Source organism: Sitophilus oryzae, unplaced genomic scaffold (assembly GCF_002938485.1).
Source record: "Sitophilus oryzae breed Bouriz unplaced genomic scaffold, Soryzae_2.0 scaffold_817_pilon_pilon, whole genome shotgun sequence".
Classification (NCBI taxonomy): Eukaryota; Metazoa; Arthropoda; class Insecta; order Coleoptera; family Curculionidae; genus Sitophilus; species Sitophilus oryzae.
Window position 1 is genome coordinate 646569 of NW_022147436.1, and position 19169 is coordinate 665737.

The window sequence follows — 19169 nt, forward strand, 5'->3', positions numbered from 1 at the left end:
AGTAATACAACTAAATATGGAACTTCCAATTTGCTGTGGTCGTTTCTTTCAAAAAATGATAACCTATGATCTTCATCATCGAACAGAACAGAACACATGCATTCCTGGTGAAAATTTACTTTTTACTAACTACCCGTTCACAAGGTACTGTTCCGATTGTTTTGCCGATTCGATAAAAATATCGAATGTTACAGTAGCGCATGGTTTTTATGTGCCGTATACGAACCTTTTTCCGGATACGATCGTTTTGGACCAATTACGATTACTTCATCCAAATAATTGATAATCTAAATACAACTACTTTTATCAAAAGGTTACTGAATTAGAGTAATTCAATTACTGGGGAGTAATTGAATACAATTTTTTAATTACTTTAATTCAATTACCGAAAGCTCTGTGTAAAATCTTGGATTTTTCTTGGTCGTAAGTTCTGCGAAATTTTTTTGAGTGTCTTAGACCGTTGGAGGATTCCCATTCCAGTGTGTAAAAGCCTCCATAACAAGTCGAGAGTGTCACATCATGGATCACTGAGCGATCCCTTCCTGACAAATACAGAAGTAAGGCAGGGATGTGTATTAGCACCTCTCCTATTCAACTTATTCATGGCAGCGCTCTCTATTATAGTGGACAGCAAGCTGCAGGAAAGAGAGAGAGGAATGGGTGTTATATAGATACTGGCATGGACGGCACGGCGCCGGCGCCGCGGCGGTCTGTTCGACATAAAAAGACTTAGGGCAAAAATACGTATAAAATTCATCACAGAACTTCAATACGCTGATGATTGCGCTCTAGTTGCAAAAACGTTACAGCAATTACAAGAAATGCTGAACACATATATCTGGGCATACGAGGCTTTGGTCCTTAAGCTGAACATCGATAAAACTAAAATCATGTAACCTAACCTAACTTCCCCGGAAAATCATAACAGTGCTATAAAAATTGGAGAAGAACTACTGGAATATGTAGCGGAATTCAATTACCTCGGCAGTTTGATTTCGGAAAAGCAAATATCGACTCTGAAATTCAGCACAGAATTAGCAGCGCCTCAAGAGTAGGGTTCCCAACTTGAGCATCGGCGATTCCGGGACAATTATTTTTAAGATTTTAAATAATTGAAACAAAACATTAAATATTAGAAATTCAAATATATTATATGTAAATGTGATTTTTTTGGTCCCGGCCAAGGCAAAATTTTCGCCGGGACAAACTTTCTGATTCCTGGTTAACCCGGTCAAACCGGGGCGGTTGGGAACCCTACTCAAGAGCATTCTGAAAATTAAAAGACAAGGTTTTCTACAATCATGACTTGAGCACAAAAACGAAACTTGTAGTTAGCAATAATAATCCCCACCATGTTATATGGAAGCGAAATCTGGGTCTCCTACCGCCGCGCCGCGCCGGCACATGAATGCATTAAACAAGTTGCAACAGAGACACCTTAAACAACTCTTAAGAACAAAATGGTTCCACCATGTCTCAAACGTATCGGTCTTTTGAAATAATTAGTGCTGCGAGTGCGTTGAAGTCAGGATTACTAAATTCCACTTAAGATGGCCTGGTCATATATGCAGAATGCAAGAAAACCGCCTACCAAAATCTCTGCCTTACGGTGAGCTTGTAGACGTAAGAGGAAACCGGGTGGACAACTCAAAAGGTACACAGGATATTTTCCATGAAAACTTAAAGGGGATAAGCATGCAGAATCTATGGGAGGAAGAAGCGCACAATAGAACACAATAAAGAACAATTGTAAACTCAGTTAACAGCGCCAACCAAAAAGTAACGAGGCAACAAAGTAATGAGAATTTTTGAATGTCCTGAGGGCGGAAGAGGGATAACATCACGTATCGGGCTTGTCAGTCACAGAAAAGCTCATGAAAGAAAACGCCTGGCGTAACCATCTCCCGATGCGTGTTAAATACTCGTCAGCGAGTAATGGCAGTAAGTGGCAGTAATTCCGGGTTACGGATGGAGTCTTCCGGGTTCTTGAGTTCCGCTTTAAGTTGGCTTTCGCTTGGAAAGCAGAATGGTTCTGGTCCAGTTAGTGGAGTGTTAGCTCATTTTCTAGCTAGATTGTTTGCTTTTTCATTGCCTTTTATCCCTTGCTGAGCGGACACCCAGAGTAGGAGGACTTTATTTTCTTTGCCTAATTTGTTCAGCGCTTCTCCTAGTTTGGATAACAAGGTTGGGATTCGAAAAAATCATTGAAGCATGTGCACATACCATTACGAACACACCGATTTAATTATCGTATCGAAAATTAGCATGTGAACGGGCTGTAATGGCGAATGAAGAGTGAAGTATGAGGAGGATATTAAAAAAAATCTTACCTGGCTCTGTCCAACTTGACACACTTCAAAGGCCCGTTAGCCACCACAGTAGCCGCTCTCGGCCTGTCCAACAGCAACGCAATCTCTCCGAAATAATCGCTAGGTCCCAGCCTACCCACCTCGACAGCCTCTCCACCCTCCGCCTGCTTCTGCTTCACAGTAGCCGAACCCTCAACAATGATGTAGAAGTCGTCACCTTGCTCCCCTTGGCGTACGATCGTCTCCCCATCTTCGAAACTTACGGGTTCCAGAGCATCGGCTACCGTCAGCCTTTCCCACTTGTCCAGGTTCTCGAGGATGGAGACGCGCGACAGGAACTCCTCGTACATCTTGCGTTTGCGGATGGTGGAGCCCATGAGGATGCGGCGGTAGGAGTCGCGGTCGATGCCCCACAGCTTGACGTCGGTCTTGGCCTTGACGGTTGCGGCTCGGGGGGTGCCGTAGATGAGGGCCAGCTCGCCGAAGCTGCCACCTTCGCTGATGGTGACCACCAGTTCGTTATTCACATAGACCTGGAAAAGGAAATGGGTTGTTTAGGATATACCTTTTAAAACTGTATTGTACTAAGGGCTGGCAAACGTTAGTCTTACGTCGAGATTTCCGTATGTAAGAAGAGTAAAATGCGTTTATAATGTACTGAACAAAGAGAGAACAGTAAAAACGTTGCCAAACGTATGAAATAAACTGAAAAACTGTGCACATTGCTAAGAGACGTGGAAGGACATATAGCAGACCAATCAGTACCATATGAGTACTTAAAAATTTAGGAAAGAGTGTACATCATGCGTTCAGCGTCACGATTTAATTACGTCTCGTGATACTTTATTTGTTTATTTATTAACGAGTCGTTGTAATTTTCCCTACAGCTTGTAAATTTTTAAGTGCAAGTTAGAAACACTTGCACTTTTGGTAAAAATAAGTGGAATTGAGTTGGTGTTCGACAGTGGTCGCGTTATTAGAACTCTGAATTCAAAAATTGATATTTCGAAATCTTTCCGTTTTTAGTACTTTACTAAGTACTTTCTTTGCTCTAGGTGCTAACAGTGCTATCTTAAAAAAACTGGAAAAAGTTACTTATTGGTTTTGACATAGTAGCAAATTAATAGTAATTTTACCTCGACTTCTCCTTGATCGATTACGTAAAAATTGTCTCCTTCGTCGCCCTGCTGGATGATAACTTCTCCAGGCAGGAAAGTGACCGGAAACATGGCGTCGAATATGTCCGAGCGTTCGTTCTCGTCCAGATGTGAGAACAAGACGTTTTTTGAGATGGCTTTGGAGAGTGCCGCCATCGTCTTGTAGTCTTTGGGCACCACCTAGAAGAAAAGAAATAAATATCAATACAATTTGTGAATAAATAACCTTTTTTAAGTGACAATACAGTAATCTATGATTTGTACAGTAAGTAAAATATTTTAAGTTAACGTCTCTTTTTTATTGCTAAGGCTGTAAGAAATTGTAAGTTGTATATATTGTGTATTGTTATTGTTATCATTTTGTAGATTTTCTTGCAGTGGCGAAATACCCATATAGGATTCTTTGTAATTTTGATTACAATTTCATTTTTTTCAAATGGAACGAGGATGGTTCATTAGCATATTTGGAAAATCATTTTTTTTACGAATAATTTGGTACCACACACTTGGTATTTCGAGTCAAATTGTCGTTACGAACCGCATGTTGCAATTTCAAATAAACCATATTCGAAAATGTCAAAAGTTGACATATGATATGCCATTCTGTTCAGAGTATCATTTTCTATCGAATAAAGTAACAAAATACCGAGGGTGCCATTTAAAAATCAAAAGTTGTGATATAATTTCCGGTGAAACAGGAAGTGACAGGAATGTCAAAAGTTAGCATATGATATGTCATTCTATCAAAATGTAATTTTCCATCAAATAAAGTAAAAATAGCCCATATCCGTTTATTTTAGCAATCAATATTTCAGATTTATACTATAGGCACAGTATAGATAATAATTAGAATTTTCGATAATAACCAAAAAGAGAAAAAGAAATTTAATACAAACGCCAAAAAAAATTATTGGAAAAAATAGTTGATCATTGATCTACTAATTTTACCTTGTTTGAAAAATACCAACATACGTATCGTTAAATTTACTCTTTATTCTTGACGTGTGACTGAACCCTAGTAATAATTAATAATCCGTTTATTTTTAGTGGAAAAAAATAGTACACATTACGACAGACACAAGGTTAAATTTTATATATGGAAAATTATTAATTACATTTCAATACGATTTCCATTCAAGATTACAGGAAATAATTATAGTTCAGAAGCGGACTTTTATATATGGACATATATTTACAAATCTTCTGCGATTCCGGGTAGCAAAGTGAAAAGTCAGCTACCGGCCATATGATTGTGAATGATCAGGCATGGTGTGGAAAATTAGCTACTGGTCATCAGAAACTCCAGATGAGAAACACCGTAAACATTGGTACGTGGAATGTGCGGGGCTTGAAGACAATAACGAGTAAACTAGCAATCATCGAAAGCGATTTGTCAAGGTACAGAATCGAAATTGCGGCACTGGCGGAAACACACTGGCTAGGGGAGGGCTACTTCAAAACCTCTAATGGAAATTATGTTTCTTTCTCTGGCAATGACAAACAAACATTCACAGGCGTAGCCATTCTGATATCAGCCAGAATCCATAAATCCGTCATAGAATTTAGAGCTGTAAACGACAGAATAGTTCTCCTTAGACTAGACGGCAAACCTCATAAATTCAACATCATTCAAATATATGCACCGACAGCAACGGCAGAGGACAATGAAATCGAAGAATTCTACAATAAATTAGAACTTACCATCAGGAATATACCAAACAAAGACCTGACATTAATTTGCGGCAACTTTAACGCAAAAGTTGGGAACAACAAAATGAATGATGATCTAAAAAATATCCTTGGAAAATACAGCTTGGGAGAAAGGAATGAAAGAGGAGACCGTTTAATCGAATTTGCCATCAATAACAGCTATTCTATAATGAACACTAGCTTTAAACACCACATTCGCAGACTTTATACTTGGAGAAGCCCTGGAGACAGAACACGGAATCAAATAGACTACATATTGACCAACACCCGCTGGAAATCCTCCATTCAAACAGCACGTACGTTACCTGGGGCAATATGTGGATCAGACCATCAGCTACTATTTGCCAAAATAAAACTCAAACTCAAAACACCCTTCAACCACATAACACCAACAACATTAATAAAAAGAAACAGCGAAGAAATCCTTCAAGGAACCCAGGCTTTCCTGACTACCTCAACAGAAAATACAACAGCCCAAGAAATATGGGAAGCTTTCAAAAAATGCACAACAACTGCAACAGGGTCAGAAAAAGAAGATCAACCGATAAAACGAAAACACTGGTTATCGAACGAGACATTCCAGGTCATCGAAGACAGAAGACTTCTCCACGGGAAAGGAATACATACAGAAGAAGAGAAAGAAGAACTAAAATACCTGAATAAGGCAATAAAGCAAGGAGCAAGAAGAGACAAACAACAATTTTACTCTGATATTTGCAAAGAAATCGAGGGACACAGTCTAAATAACCAACAAAGCAATCGGCTCGGTCTGGAACTAAATACGCAAAAAACCAAAATCATGATAGTTGATAGGCAACATAACAACCATCCAAATATAAGTCATATCGACCGCTTTGAAGTCGTTAAGTCATACGTATACCTGGGATCACTATTGACAAATACAGGCACATCGGAAGAAGAGGTGAAGCGTAGGTGCAACATGGCAAAGGTAGCTGTTGGGAGACTGACCAAGATCTGGAAAGACCACCAGATTTCAAGAGCCACCAAAAACCGGCTAGTCAACTGTTTGGTACTCCCAATATTGACGTATGGCTGCGAATCGTGGACTCTCTGGCAGGCGGAACGTAAGAAGATCGATGCTACCGACATGTATTGTTATAGACGTATGCTCCGTATCCCATGGACTGAACGCCGTACAAACGTTTCCATTATAAATGAACTTAATATTACTAACACAGGCTTTCCTGTAAAATCCGACTAAAACAACTAAAATATTTTGGACATATAATGAGGAAAAGTCCGGACAATATGGAAAGACTCATAATTTAAGGCAAGGTGGAGGGACATAGACCACGTGGCCGCTCTCCAACTCGATGGATAGACCAGATCACGACTAGCTGTAGCAAGTCAATGGACGATGTCATCGAGATGACAAAAGACAGAGGCGCATGGATAAAAATCATCCATGATGTTACGCTGACCACTACACTCCCTAATGGGGGTCAGGACTGAAGAGAGAGAGAGATTTACAAATAAATCCATACTGGATATAACGCTCCTTTATATGTCTGTGGGTATGAAGTAAAAAAAAACTAATATTTTACTCGATTTATATAATAATAAATAGATGAACTTATATTTTTATAATATTTATAATTTAGAAGTGGCTTCAGCACGATTGATCACATACATACACTAAGTGTACGTTCACACAGAAAGCGATTAAGCGTTGGGCGATGCTATGCTATGCAATGCTATGCCTTTATCGCTTGCTATATTTTCATCGTGTTCAAACAGAAGGCAATGGAAAACGATTTAGTTAGTAGTTTGATGTGCAACAAGCACCATGGATGCTACAAACTTGACATTATTAGAGAATTCGCTTTTAAGATGCGTTTTTTTAAAGATTAACAAAAAAAGGCTATGGATACATGAAATTAATCGAGATCGGGTGATATACGGAGAATTTCATCATTTGTTTCCCGAATTAACCATTTACCCTGATAAATTTCTACAGTATTTCCGAATGTCATTAGAGACGTTTAGGTATATTGAAAATGATGTAGCGCTATTACTGGAAAGGCGACTAATAAATTGGAGGTTGATGCTAATTAGTATGCTGTTTACTTAGTTTATTACATCATTTACATATTTGTATAAGAGTGGTTTGTGTCTGAAGAATAAGAAGACGAAACCAATGGTGTTCCAACAGCTTCGTTTATTTGAATCTGTTGAGGTTGCACCGTAATATTATTTTGATAACGTAAATGGGCCATCGTGGCTTCGTACAGTGACTCCTGCATCTTGAGCGATCTAAAGACGCTGGCGATTAAAAACAAACATGTTTGAAAATCAAACCGACGCGACGCGCGATATTGCATAGCATCGCGAAGCATCGCGCAAACTCGCGCGTTTTTTGAACACCCTCACTAAAGATTATGAGTTTAAAATAAACGCGACGCGTCGCAACGCGCAGCATCGCATCGCATAGCTCTCGGTGTGAACTTACACTAAGAGAAACTATCAGCCGAACAAAAGAACACGAACTTCCACTATTCATAGCCTTTATAGACTTTGAGAAGGTTTTCGACTCGATATATCCTAAGGCAATAATAGAAGCCCTAGCGAAACGAGGTATTGACAGGCCTAGAAACTCTCGCCAATATATACAAACAAGCCAAAGCAAGAGTAATTATATAAAAAACAACCCCAGAGTTCTCCACTGGGAAAGGAGTACGACAGGGAGATGCGATATCCCCAAAGCTGTTTACAGCAACACTAGAAGAAATCTTCCGTCAACTGGATTCGACCAACAAAGGATTAAAAAAAAAATTCAGCCAGACTGACTTCCTCAATGGGACTATTTATGTGTCAGACGTCAGACTGTTACTTTTATATATTCACCCACTGGGAAGTACAAAAAAAATTGACTGTCTCCTGGCCTAACACTCTCTCAAGTTCGACGCTAGTTGGCGAAAGTATTAAAAGATGGTCATATACTTTAGTCAAACAATGCCCACAATCTCCTCCTCTCCCAAAAAGGGCCATTTCAATCTTAACAACAGGCGAGCTAAGATCATCTTTGCTCTTCGAATATCGCATTTTTTAATTATTGTTACCAAGTCCCAAAAGTACCGGGAACTAATTTCGAATCCTGGTTCTTAATGGCTGAAAAGAACCGGGAATACCCGTTACTTTCGAGACAGGAATTTTCCGGCTCTAAACCCTAGTGTAGGTACATCAAAAATAAATATCGATGCACTCATTTAAAAGACAACTTATTTAATATTCCATTAGCCTTCAGGACAAAAGACATTATTTTTTATTACTGTAACATTTATTTGAATTCTACGGCGATTACCACACAGGTCACGTGCCTATCGTGACAACGTTAAGAAACACAGAGTCGATTAATCTTGTACGAGACATTAGTAAAAAGTAAAAAAAGTCTGCGTCGTGTCTCTTTTACTAAACGATCCATCCTAAATTGCATTTTCATCTTCATTTAAACGTAAATTTTTGATCTTGCCAGCTCATAATATGCAATAATTTTTTCCTACTCTCTCCCAAGGAATTAGGTAGAACTAGAAATACTTTGTTGAAGTTTTACTTTTCCACACTCCATTGGCAAGAAGTTCGTTATGTATTTATTTAGTCCGGGGTAGTGAAAAAGTTAATTGTTAATTGTGTTACTATTTCAGCTCGTACGCCTTCTGACGTTAAACTCCTAGATCTTACACAATGGAAATAACATTAGCTTACTTCGGGTTTCTCCTATTACCGATTCTGAACCGTCCTAGAACTGTGATGCGTATGCGCAGAAGGAAATGTGAAGACATTATTTCATTTGCGCATGCGCTGCAGAGTTCTAGGACGGTTCAGAATCGGTAATAACAAGAACCCGAACAAAGCTATTATGACAATGTAAAGTTGGTTTCCATAACAATGTATAATTTGTACTTTCTAAACCGGATAAAATTGTGATTATTTTGGAAATACGTGCCACTTTTAATGCGCATGTGTAAAGACAGGTCCTCGAGAAAGACAAACCTATTGAACGTTTCATAAGTGCAATAAAGGTTTGAAAATGGCATGTCGTGATGTTGGAGACATATTTTTTAATGCTAAACTTATGGCGTTGATTTATCCACGTAACTATATATGATCTAGGCATGGTACAAAGAAAACAAGGTATGATCGATAGCGGCTCCAATTTCGTTAAGTTTGCGCATACCACCTGTGACGTCATGCGCCATACAAAAAAATATCCATATTGTTCAATTGCCACTAATAAAAAAAGACCTAAAATAGGGCAGAATTAGGACATAACCCTAAAAGTTATGTTTTGACATCGAGCATGACATTCGAAAAATTATTTTCACATTTTGACACAATCAAATTTCACAGATGACACAATCTGTTTGTGTGCGCAGAGCTTGCCGACCAATGGTGCCGTTTATCACCTGAGACGTAGTGACCAACCTGCGCAATATCATACCTTGTATTCTTTGTATCATGTGATCTAGGGTTAAACCACATGTACCAGTAAACCAGATTACCTCATATAGTGGCAATGCAATGGCATAGATTAACTTACAGATGTGGCACTTATTGACTTATTTCATCTTGCTGATAAAAGCTGCCGTGACCTCGAACCTTTAATAGGACTATACCATTATCAGACTCCGTTTTTCTTCTCGAATGCATTGTTGCCTTTTTAAAAAATGTATTTCCAACTAAAATACCTAATCTGTGGTACAGACTTTTTGTAGCGATCAATGATAGCGAGTGGCGATTCATCATACGCATGCGCTTTGTATTCGGTCCATTTAAATAAGATATTTAAAGGAACCGAATACACCCTTGTTTTATTTAGTTTCTCTGTCTTACTGATAAATCTGTGGTAATGGTATGTAAATGATAAGCTGTACTAAGTGGTATAGAGACAACTAGGTTAAGGTGATATTTCCATATTGGTAACTTACTGAAGAATATTGACATAAACTTTGAAAAAGTTGAATATTTTCGCTGACAGCTTAGGTAGAAAGGCGAATCATAAAATACATATTGTAAAATAATTATACTAAACTGTCGTTATTATCACGATATATAAATATGCCTACGTAAATCTACGGGGAGTTTTAAATTTCTTGGTAAAATAACACCAGTAAATCAGACGGATACTCAACGATAAAGACGGATACGGATAGGACTTTTAATATGGCTGACGAATTTCAACAGAGAACGTTTTAGCAAAGTCTGTCCAACCACTGATAATTCTCTGTCATTTTAATTGACAGGTAAATTAAATTTTCTGTCATTTTTTCGATGTCGTCTGTCGAAATCTGCCTCGAATAATCTCTCCTGAACAGATTTTATACATTATCTTACCTTTTTAACATAGCTCGTGGCATCTTCTTCGGTGACAGGTTCTGCCGAAATGCCACCTCTTCGTCTGACAGGGCCCTGGGCTTGTGAGGGAAGAGGGGACAGATCCTCGGTGTCCTCGGGGCTTTGAGCTTGATTTTTAGCGTCTAACGCTTGCTCCTGCAACAGAAAATTAAATTTAATAACGGAAATATAACTTTTGATTTTTAAATGGCACTTTCGGTATTTTTTTACCTTATTTGATAGAAAATGACACTCTGAATAGAGTGACATATCATATGACAACTTTTTACATTTTTGCTTAAAAAAAATCGTATTTTAAATTTTTTTAATCTACAGTGCCATGGTTGTCTCTGTCATGATTTGATTGTCTAATGTTTTTAGTGTTGTAACGTTTTTAGTTCGTTACATGTATTTTTTATATATGATTTATATGATGTCTGGCGTATCGTCATCGGATTCCGTATCGTTCAGGCCTGATAATTTATTTAGCACGCTTGGCATAATTTTTACGTTCCCTAGTCGCCAACCCTGCTATCGTTTCACTGTTCTGTGGAGGCGCGCGCTGTCAACTCCGCTTCTGTCAACTCTCCGCGCTTAACCTCACTTTTGCAAATCCCGGCTTTTAGAAATGGTGATTATTTAAATCTTGCTGTATAATCTGAATCAGCTGCCATTTCGAAGCAACAGGTAAAGATGAGATATTTTCTTTATTAGATTCGTTATTATTATTGAATATTTTTAGGATAGAGTTTTGGATTGACCCACCTTAACTCGTATTTGTATTTTGTTGGCACATTGGTGTTCTTTTGCTTTTGTCCTCCTGAATGTTACATGGAAGAAAGGACAGTTTCTTTGTTTATTATTGAGCCCTCGGAAGTAATTCGAGGTAGGTTCATTTTGTTTATTAGACCTTGTTTGGTTTTGAACAAGAGTTTCATATTTTTAGGGTCCAAGGTACGGACTATTTCCAAGGTGCATGCATTATCCAAGGTCCTAGTAGTGTTCCAAGGTACGGGTAGTGTTCCCTTGTACCATTATCTTATGGACGGATGTCCCGTGGACGAGTGTCCCCAGTAGGAGTGATTTATCTTACATATAAAGTGCCCCAGCGTGGATGTAGCTTGAGCCCCATGCTGCTTCGTTCCCATCTATAAGCCAGTTAGTAGTTACGGCTGTATCAATTCATCGTGTCCTCATTCTGGCCCCTTTTGTTGTATTGGATGGCCGAGTACAGAGATATGAGCCCACCTCACGATGCTACTCTTTGAGACAGGATTGCCTCAAGAACAGCTAAGTGTAGATTTAGGTTCAGATTTTCAGTTGATTTTCAGTCTTAAACAATAACGTACATTTTAAATAATATCGTACAGACTATATTTAGTGGTTAGATTATTAAGAACATTTATGTCAATTTAGTAGTTACAATATGATTTAGATCTTAGGTTTCATTACACTACGCCTTGGAATAGTATTTAACCACTATAATAATTATTAAAATTGTGCAATGCTATTTACCATCAGAATTCATCATGAATAAATATAGCCATCAGTTTCAAGTAATATACAACTGTGTTTTCTTTCTCTGCCTGGCGCCCAATATCTATATTTTTTTGTTTATTGTTATTGATTAGTTTTCTCTCTAGTGAAATACCTTATCCACCAGATGAAATACCATACCAGACTGTTCTCCGATGAAAAGCTGCCGTTCGCAGAGGTAGTTGTAAAAAAAACGCTACAGTGTCTTGTCCTGACAGATTAAAAGACGCCCAAATCGTATTTTTAATCAAATCTCAATTTTTTCAAATGGAACGAGGGTGGCTCATTAACATATTTGGAAAAATCATTTTTTACGAATAATTTGGTACCACACGCCTGATATTTCGAGTCAAAATCTCGTTACGAACCGCATGATACAATTTTAAATAAACCATATGAGAAATTGTCAAAAGTTCACATATGATATGTCAAAAAAAAACAACTGAATACGTCAATCAATCCTAACTTATGTCATATATGTACTATCATACCAAATATCGTTTTGTTATAGGGGTGAGCCGCTTTTGAGACGCACCCGGTATATGTATATGTTAGAGTGAAAGTTGAAGATCCAGTAAATATTAATAATCACTAGAAACTGCTAATAATTATGTATTGGACCAGTGAATGTTGCATTTTAAAAAAGTTTGGCAACTTGCTAGTAAATGTAAGCAGTCGCTAGAGAGAGTAACATTTACTAAAAGCTGTCAGTAAAAGTAAGTCTATTGAACAATAGAAAGCGCGTTGGTGGAAATTAGAAAAAAAATTCTACTTTTACTAACTTCTTACTAAACGCTATTAAATTAAAAGATTTGAAGGACATGTTTGAAAAAGTGTAGTTTGAAAAAGTAATAAATAAAAATTAATAAGTAATTTTATTCACTTTTACAAAATTTGCATTAAAATGACCGTCTGTCGGTAACGATGGATAATGTGAGATGGGATATCAGTCTGATATCGACAGTTGCTGAGTTTGGTTCCATCGGCCCATAATTAAGAAAAATCCTGATGATTTCGTCCATTTAGAGGCATCGTTTCGAAACGTCGAGGGCGTCATTCTGTAGCCCGTCCCCCGTCCCCAATTATGCCGAAATCAACTCACATTTTTCTTCAATATCAAATCCTGAGTCCCCCCTGATGAAGATGTAAACGAAACGTCGTTCCCCAAAAATGTTTCGCATGCACGCACTACAAAATAAAAATAGTCAACATAAATAACATCACAATTTCACTACAAGGCGTTATACCGCATATCTATTTTTTCTTTTCAATCTGATGCAAAATTAAAATCACGAAATATGTAAAAAAACGCTTGACGTGAAAAATAGGAATTAAGTAATAATAAGATGTTAATTAGGTTTCCGCTTGTCCGCTTCGAATTTTGTTATTTTTAGTCCATGCCGCATTCCTGCCGTCTTTTCTTACTTCCCTCGCATCGAAAATAAACTCTCGTTGTATAATTTGTCGCAGAAACGGCGATACTATCTGTTGCATGTCTGGCCGGTTATTTTTTTTGCGATTTCCGTCCAATGCGTACACGATAAAAATATTCTCTTGAATCAAGAGTATACTCTTGTCTCAAGACCATATATTATTGGGGGATACAAGAACTCCAAAATAGTTAAATATGCTTGATTTTGTACGAAAATAGCGAACAGGTGTGGTGGTAATTCTCACAATTATTTGTGTTAGAGAATATTCTGACTGTACTCGTTGAAATTTAAATGAAAATCATTATTACATATTGTGGAAGTACTGACTCTATTTTTCTGACACAATTTGCTGTTACTAGGCATTCTAGGCAATATTGTAAACTGAGTTGGGGAAGAATAATAACTAAGTTAATACAACAATTATTGTATCATATCGTCGGCTTTATGACGAAAAGGCGTATCTCGATTTTTGGCGATTTTGAGATATCAACGTCATGACATGCCCAATGGGTCATATTTTAACATAGCGAATTTGCGCATCTCTATATTGTACCCGAGGGGTGTCTCACTTGGGTAAAAAATGTACATGTACGGCCAAAATATCATCTTTCTACCAAGCGACTGCCAATCACATCCAAGAAGACTGCCTATGACTGCCATGTAATTATTATAGGTGACTGCCGTAAGACTGCCAATGACTGCCAGCGACTGCAAAGAAAATGTACATGTAATTCCAGTAGTGAGACACCCCTCGATTGTACCTTTTTCATTTTATATTAGTTTAAAAATTTGCCCCATCTTAAATACTACAGTTCTTCGTTATGACGAAGAGACGTATGTTGAGATAGGGCTCTTTGTTATATCAATTATTGTTATACCAATTGTTATACTACAAGAAAGATGGAATATGAGATAGGTCCTTTTGTTTTAAGTTATGAAAATGCATGCGAGAGAAAATCACACCATTCTACCTAATTATTTTCTGACGGTTGCTTGGGACAAAATTAAACTTCTATCATGGCAGCAGCTCTCTTTTCTACGAGTCTACTTTTTTGCCAAAACCCATTGTTAGAATGAGCTAGACTCTGCACATAGCTGTATCGGGTATGCAAAAGATTGTCCGAGAATAAATGGCCGAATAAAAGAAAAATTTTGATCGAAAGCAAAACAACGAAACGAAAATTGCAAAAATTATAAATGAAAAAAATTATAAATGTTTATGAAGATTTCTTTTTGGAGAGGCGACGCGCTTCGATTTTTAAACGATTTCCTGATATTTTTGATTATTTACTTCAAAAAGAGCCTCCGCACACACTTGTGTCTAGAGAAACCAATTCTACTTTCGCTTCCGAGCTTCCGCACATGCACAGAGATTTATTTCGCGTTTTATTGTAACCAATGATTTAACACCCTCCAATTAACCACGCTAACCAACCCGCCAAATAACTAAACTAATCCAACCAAAAAGAGTGAAACCAATGCAATCAAATCACGCTATAAGCAAAAAAATATATAAAAAAGTTTTGGTCCGGCGTGAGATTTGAACCACTGACCATTCGCTCACGAATGAAAATTCGATCCGTAGTATACCAAATCTAAGCACAATCGAACGCCAGGAAATGGTATCGTAATATGGTAGTATAAGTTGGTACCACTTTATATGCATCATAGTACCATCATATTACAATGTCATCGAAGATACGTAGTATACCAAGTTTAAGCCCAATCGAACGCCAGGAAATGGTATCGTAATATGGTACTACATTATGGTACCCCTTGATATGCTTCATGGTACCATAATATTGCAATGTCATAAAAAATACGCAGGTATAATCAAATATGAGCCCAATCGAACGTCAGGAAGTGGTATCACAATATGGTACTATAGAAAGTACCACTTTATATGCATCAAAGTACCATCATATTACAATGTCACCGAACACACGTAGTATACAAAGTTTAAGACCAATCGAACGCCAGGAAATGGTATCGTAATAAGGTACTACTATATTATGGTACCTCTTGATGTACTTCATGGTACCATAATATTGTAATGTCATCAAAAATACGCAAGTATAATCAAATATGAGCCCAATCGAACGTCAGAAAGCGTAATAAGGTACTATATTAAGGTACCAGTTTATATGCATCATAGTACCATCATATTACAATGTCACCGAATATAAATACTATACCACGTATAAGTCCAATCAAACGCCGGGAAGTTCAATTACAATCAGACGTCACAAAGTGATTATATATATATAATTCAGCTCGTAAGATTTAACTCCAACTAACATGGCAAGTTAAATACCTAAACGTTTGAAAAAAGAGCTCTGATCTATTTTAATATGTTTAAATGATGTAAGTAGCAAATTTGAAGGTAGGCTTTCAAATTTGCTACTTACATCATTTAAACAGGTAGGAAGTATTACAATATGAATTACACAATGGCAACGCTGCATAAAATTCTTTTAAATTTCGTTTGTAGAAAACTGTTTTCTCTTAAATTTATCGCCCTCTACTATGTACTAGCGAAACTACCGCATCAAAATATCTCATTTGGAGACAGGCTTTAAAAGCCTGTCTCCTTTTGATACCTACAATTTTATACGTGTAACGAGGCTTCTGTTGCGTAGCTAGATATTCTGTGCTAAAACTTAAGATATAACACAAGATAAAGAACACTAAAATAAAAACAAGTGGAATCCTTTAGCTAATCCAAAAATATATTCCAAACTATTGTATAAACTAATATACCTACTTAATATTATCTGATTCCTTGTAGGACAACTTGCAATATACGTCTCCATTATCTAAGCACACAAAATGACAAATGACTTAATTCCCTACTATAAAAAAATTGCCAGATATCCCATGATTAATTCCACAATTTCCACAAAACAAACTTCCGATAAAGGGATGTGAGGCGTAAGTCAGTAAACTATTAATTATCGTCTTGTTCCGACATTTGCAAATCATTAATTTTGTGGTCCGGTTGACCCACAAAATCAATATTTCCTCGTTATCCATTCCAAACATACAGTTTATAACTTTGGACAGGGTTGTTAATTTCATAGATCTGTCAGCAATAAATTGTTTCATCGGCATTTCATCCCCTATTACACAATATACCCAAAAAAAATATCAAAATAATGTCAATAATTTGGTAAAAATATAAATACACAAACCGGGGATCTATACCTAACAATTAAGATGGCGCTGATGTAGCAAAAGTTCTACATTTGTAGATTTATACTACCTATACCACTTCCATCTTTCCGTGTTGTAGTGAACAGGAAGAAACAGGAAGTCAATCCTAATTTATATCATATACTAACATACAAAATGTCGTTTTTTATCTGAAAAAATAAAAGTTCTAGGGGTGAGCCACTTTTGAGACGCACCCGCTATAGTACCTAACTGTCCAAGCTATTCTCATTTTTAATGTCTGCCAGGCCAGGTCGTCTTTTGGATGTATTGTAGCTAAAGTGTGTAAAATTCAAATTTGTTCTTAGGTTTCCATGTCACTGAGCTAGAAAAGAGACAAGTGTAAAGGCCACTGCGCTTTACGACCTTGAACTTCAAAATATACTTCGATCATTTGCTACTGTCCTGTCAGTCTTTGTACCAAGACAAATGAAAATTGATATAGTATACACGCTATACTCCATATCGCGCTTTAATCTTTATTGTCTATAACTTTTAAACAAATTTTGATATTGAAAAATAAAAATACTATTACTGGATGGCTGAATTTCTCCAGTAAAATTGAATCCTTTTTTCCTTTTTCCATATCATTATCGGTCTGGAAAATCTGTGAACTTAAAGGTCGCTGCGCTTTCCCGATTTTTCCCGGCTTGGAAAAACTAAGCCGGTACGGCTGTAAATTTATACAACGAACTTTGGTATTAACGGCACGAGAATGGCCAGCGTCCAGTTTGTATCGATTATACTTATAAGCAGCTTTATTTTTTCTTCTTTAGCATGTTTTTCTTTTTCATTTTGTAGCTTATATTTTTTAATTAGCAAATTCAATACTAAAAATTGGCGCCGGGAGGCACGTATAGCCGCCCATACTAAAATATGTCAATAAAAAGTTGGTAGGTAATGCCGCGAGTAATGGGGCTTAAACTTGGTATACTACGTATCTTCGGTGACAATGTAATATTATGGTACCATGGAGCATATAAAGTGGTATCTTCTATAGTACTACATTATGATACCACTTCCTGCCATTCGATTGGGCTCGTATTTGATATATACTTGCGTATGTTTGATGACATTGCAATATTATGGTACCATGAAGCATATCGAGTGGTACCATAATATAGTACAATATTATGATATGATTTCCTGGATTTCGATTGGGCCCAAATTTGGTATACTTGCGTTTCTTTATAAAGATTTGTTTAATTAATAATTTTAATTTATTTTACGAATTTTAATTTATTGTACGATGTCGTGGCAGCAACTTTTATGCCGGTTATGATATTATTAATTGTACCTGTGCCACTTTTTAAAATCTACCTAGGTCTATATAAATAATGTGGCAAGCAGAAGAAATTTGTTATTATAGTATTTTTTTAGTCAATTAACATTTTTTGTACTGCATTTAATAAATTATTTTCATTATTATTAAACTTATATTCTATTACTAACGTTCCAGCATTTATAAATATCACTATCAATCGCCCTGTATATTATTAATTTTAAAGGTAATTAAAGGTATTTTCTTAGTTAACAATATAAGGTAGTGTATATTAAAAATGTATTTTGTGAGTATATGCTTTGTAATAATATACTTAAAACTATTTTAAAAGCCAAACCAATAATTAATATAAGCAGATATAAGTGTGTCTGACAAGAAAAAAAAGAATAGAAATAAACTATTATACACCAGAAAAAGAATGGGATGTCAATTAAAGTCTTTTTGAATCTGGCAACTGTGCATATTTAGCCGAGCTTCAAGGCCGTCGACGTGTCGTCGATCCAAAACCGAAAGTTCAAAATTTCCAATTATATCTGCTTACGATATTGTCGCGCCATCTAGTATTTTATTTGTGCAATTTTAGCTCTTTCATTTCGAGTATTTTTCTGTTGCGTAGCTAGATATTCTGTGGTCTCGGCTTGGTCTTGCAGCACATCTTGCAGATCAAACGCTAGCCCTGGTCTTGCTTTTTGTGCTCATCGCTAATCGAAATATACCATTTCTAAAAATATTTGCACTTATTTAAGACTCACCCTGTACAGTATCTTATTGAAATCAATCTCTGAACCGCGTTTAAGATATTTTTTAGAAAATAAATCGCTTTTCTATTTTCCTTAACACGTATACGAGAAAATTGCTTATTGTTCCGTTTATTCCGGACTTATTTTCTTTACACGGGCTTCTAGTTTCCAGTAACGGGGTTATCAAGCTGGGAAATCAGAAACATAAAGGTCGGGGCGCTTTTACATTCTAGATTGGAAAATTCGTCGGAAAATCCGGAGCCGTTAGCTCCGACATGACAGCCGCCAAAATGCACCCGTTGCTTTCTTATTTTATTTTCAGAGCAAAAAGTCTGAAACTGTGTATAAATTGCTTTTACAGAATCTCTTTTTTTTTGCTCTTTGACCTTTTGCAACGGAAAATGGAAAACTTCTACGGAAAATTTCAGTTTAATATTAAT

The 19169-nt window shown here is 36.8% G+C and overlaps 1 protein-coding gene across 2 annotated transcripts in view; it reads right to left on the bottom strand.

Annotated features, from left to right (window-relative positions):
• Positions 1-19169, bottom strand: part of LOC115889641 (cAMP-dependent protein kinase type I regulatory subunit) — a 100781-nt gene that overhangs the window by 766 nt on the left and 80846 nt on the right. For both annotated transcript variants that reach the window (XM_030909688.1, XM_030909689.1), the window contains exons 2-4: positions 10529-10684; positions 3446-3646; positions 2331-2842 (exon numbers count right to left, since the gene is read on the bottom strand). In XM_030909688.1, coding sequence (XP_030765548.1) covers positions 2331-2842; positions 3446-3646; positions 10529-10684 — 869 coding nt within the window. The remainder of the gene's footprint in view (positions 1-2330; positions 2843-3445; positions 3647-10528; positions 10685-19169) is intronic.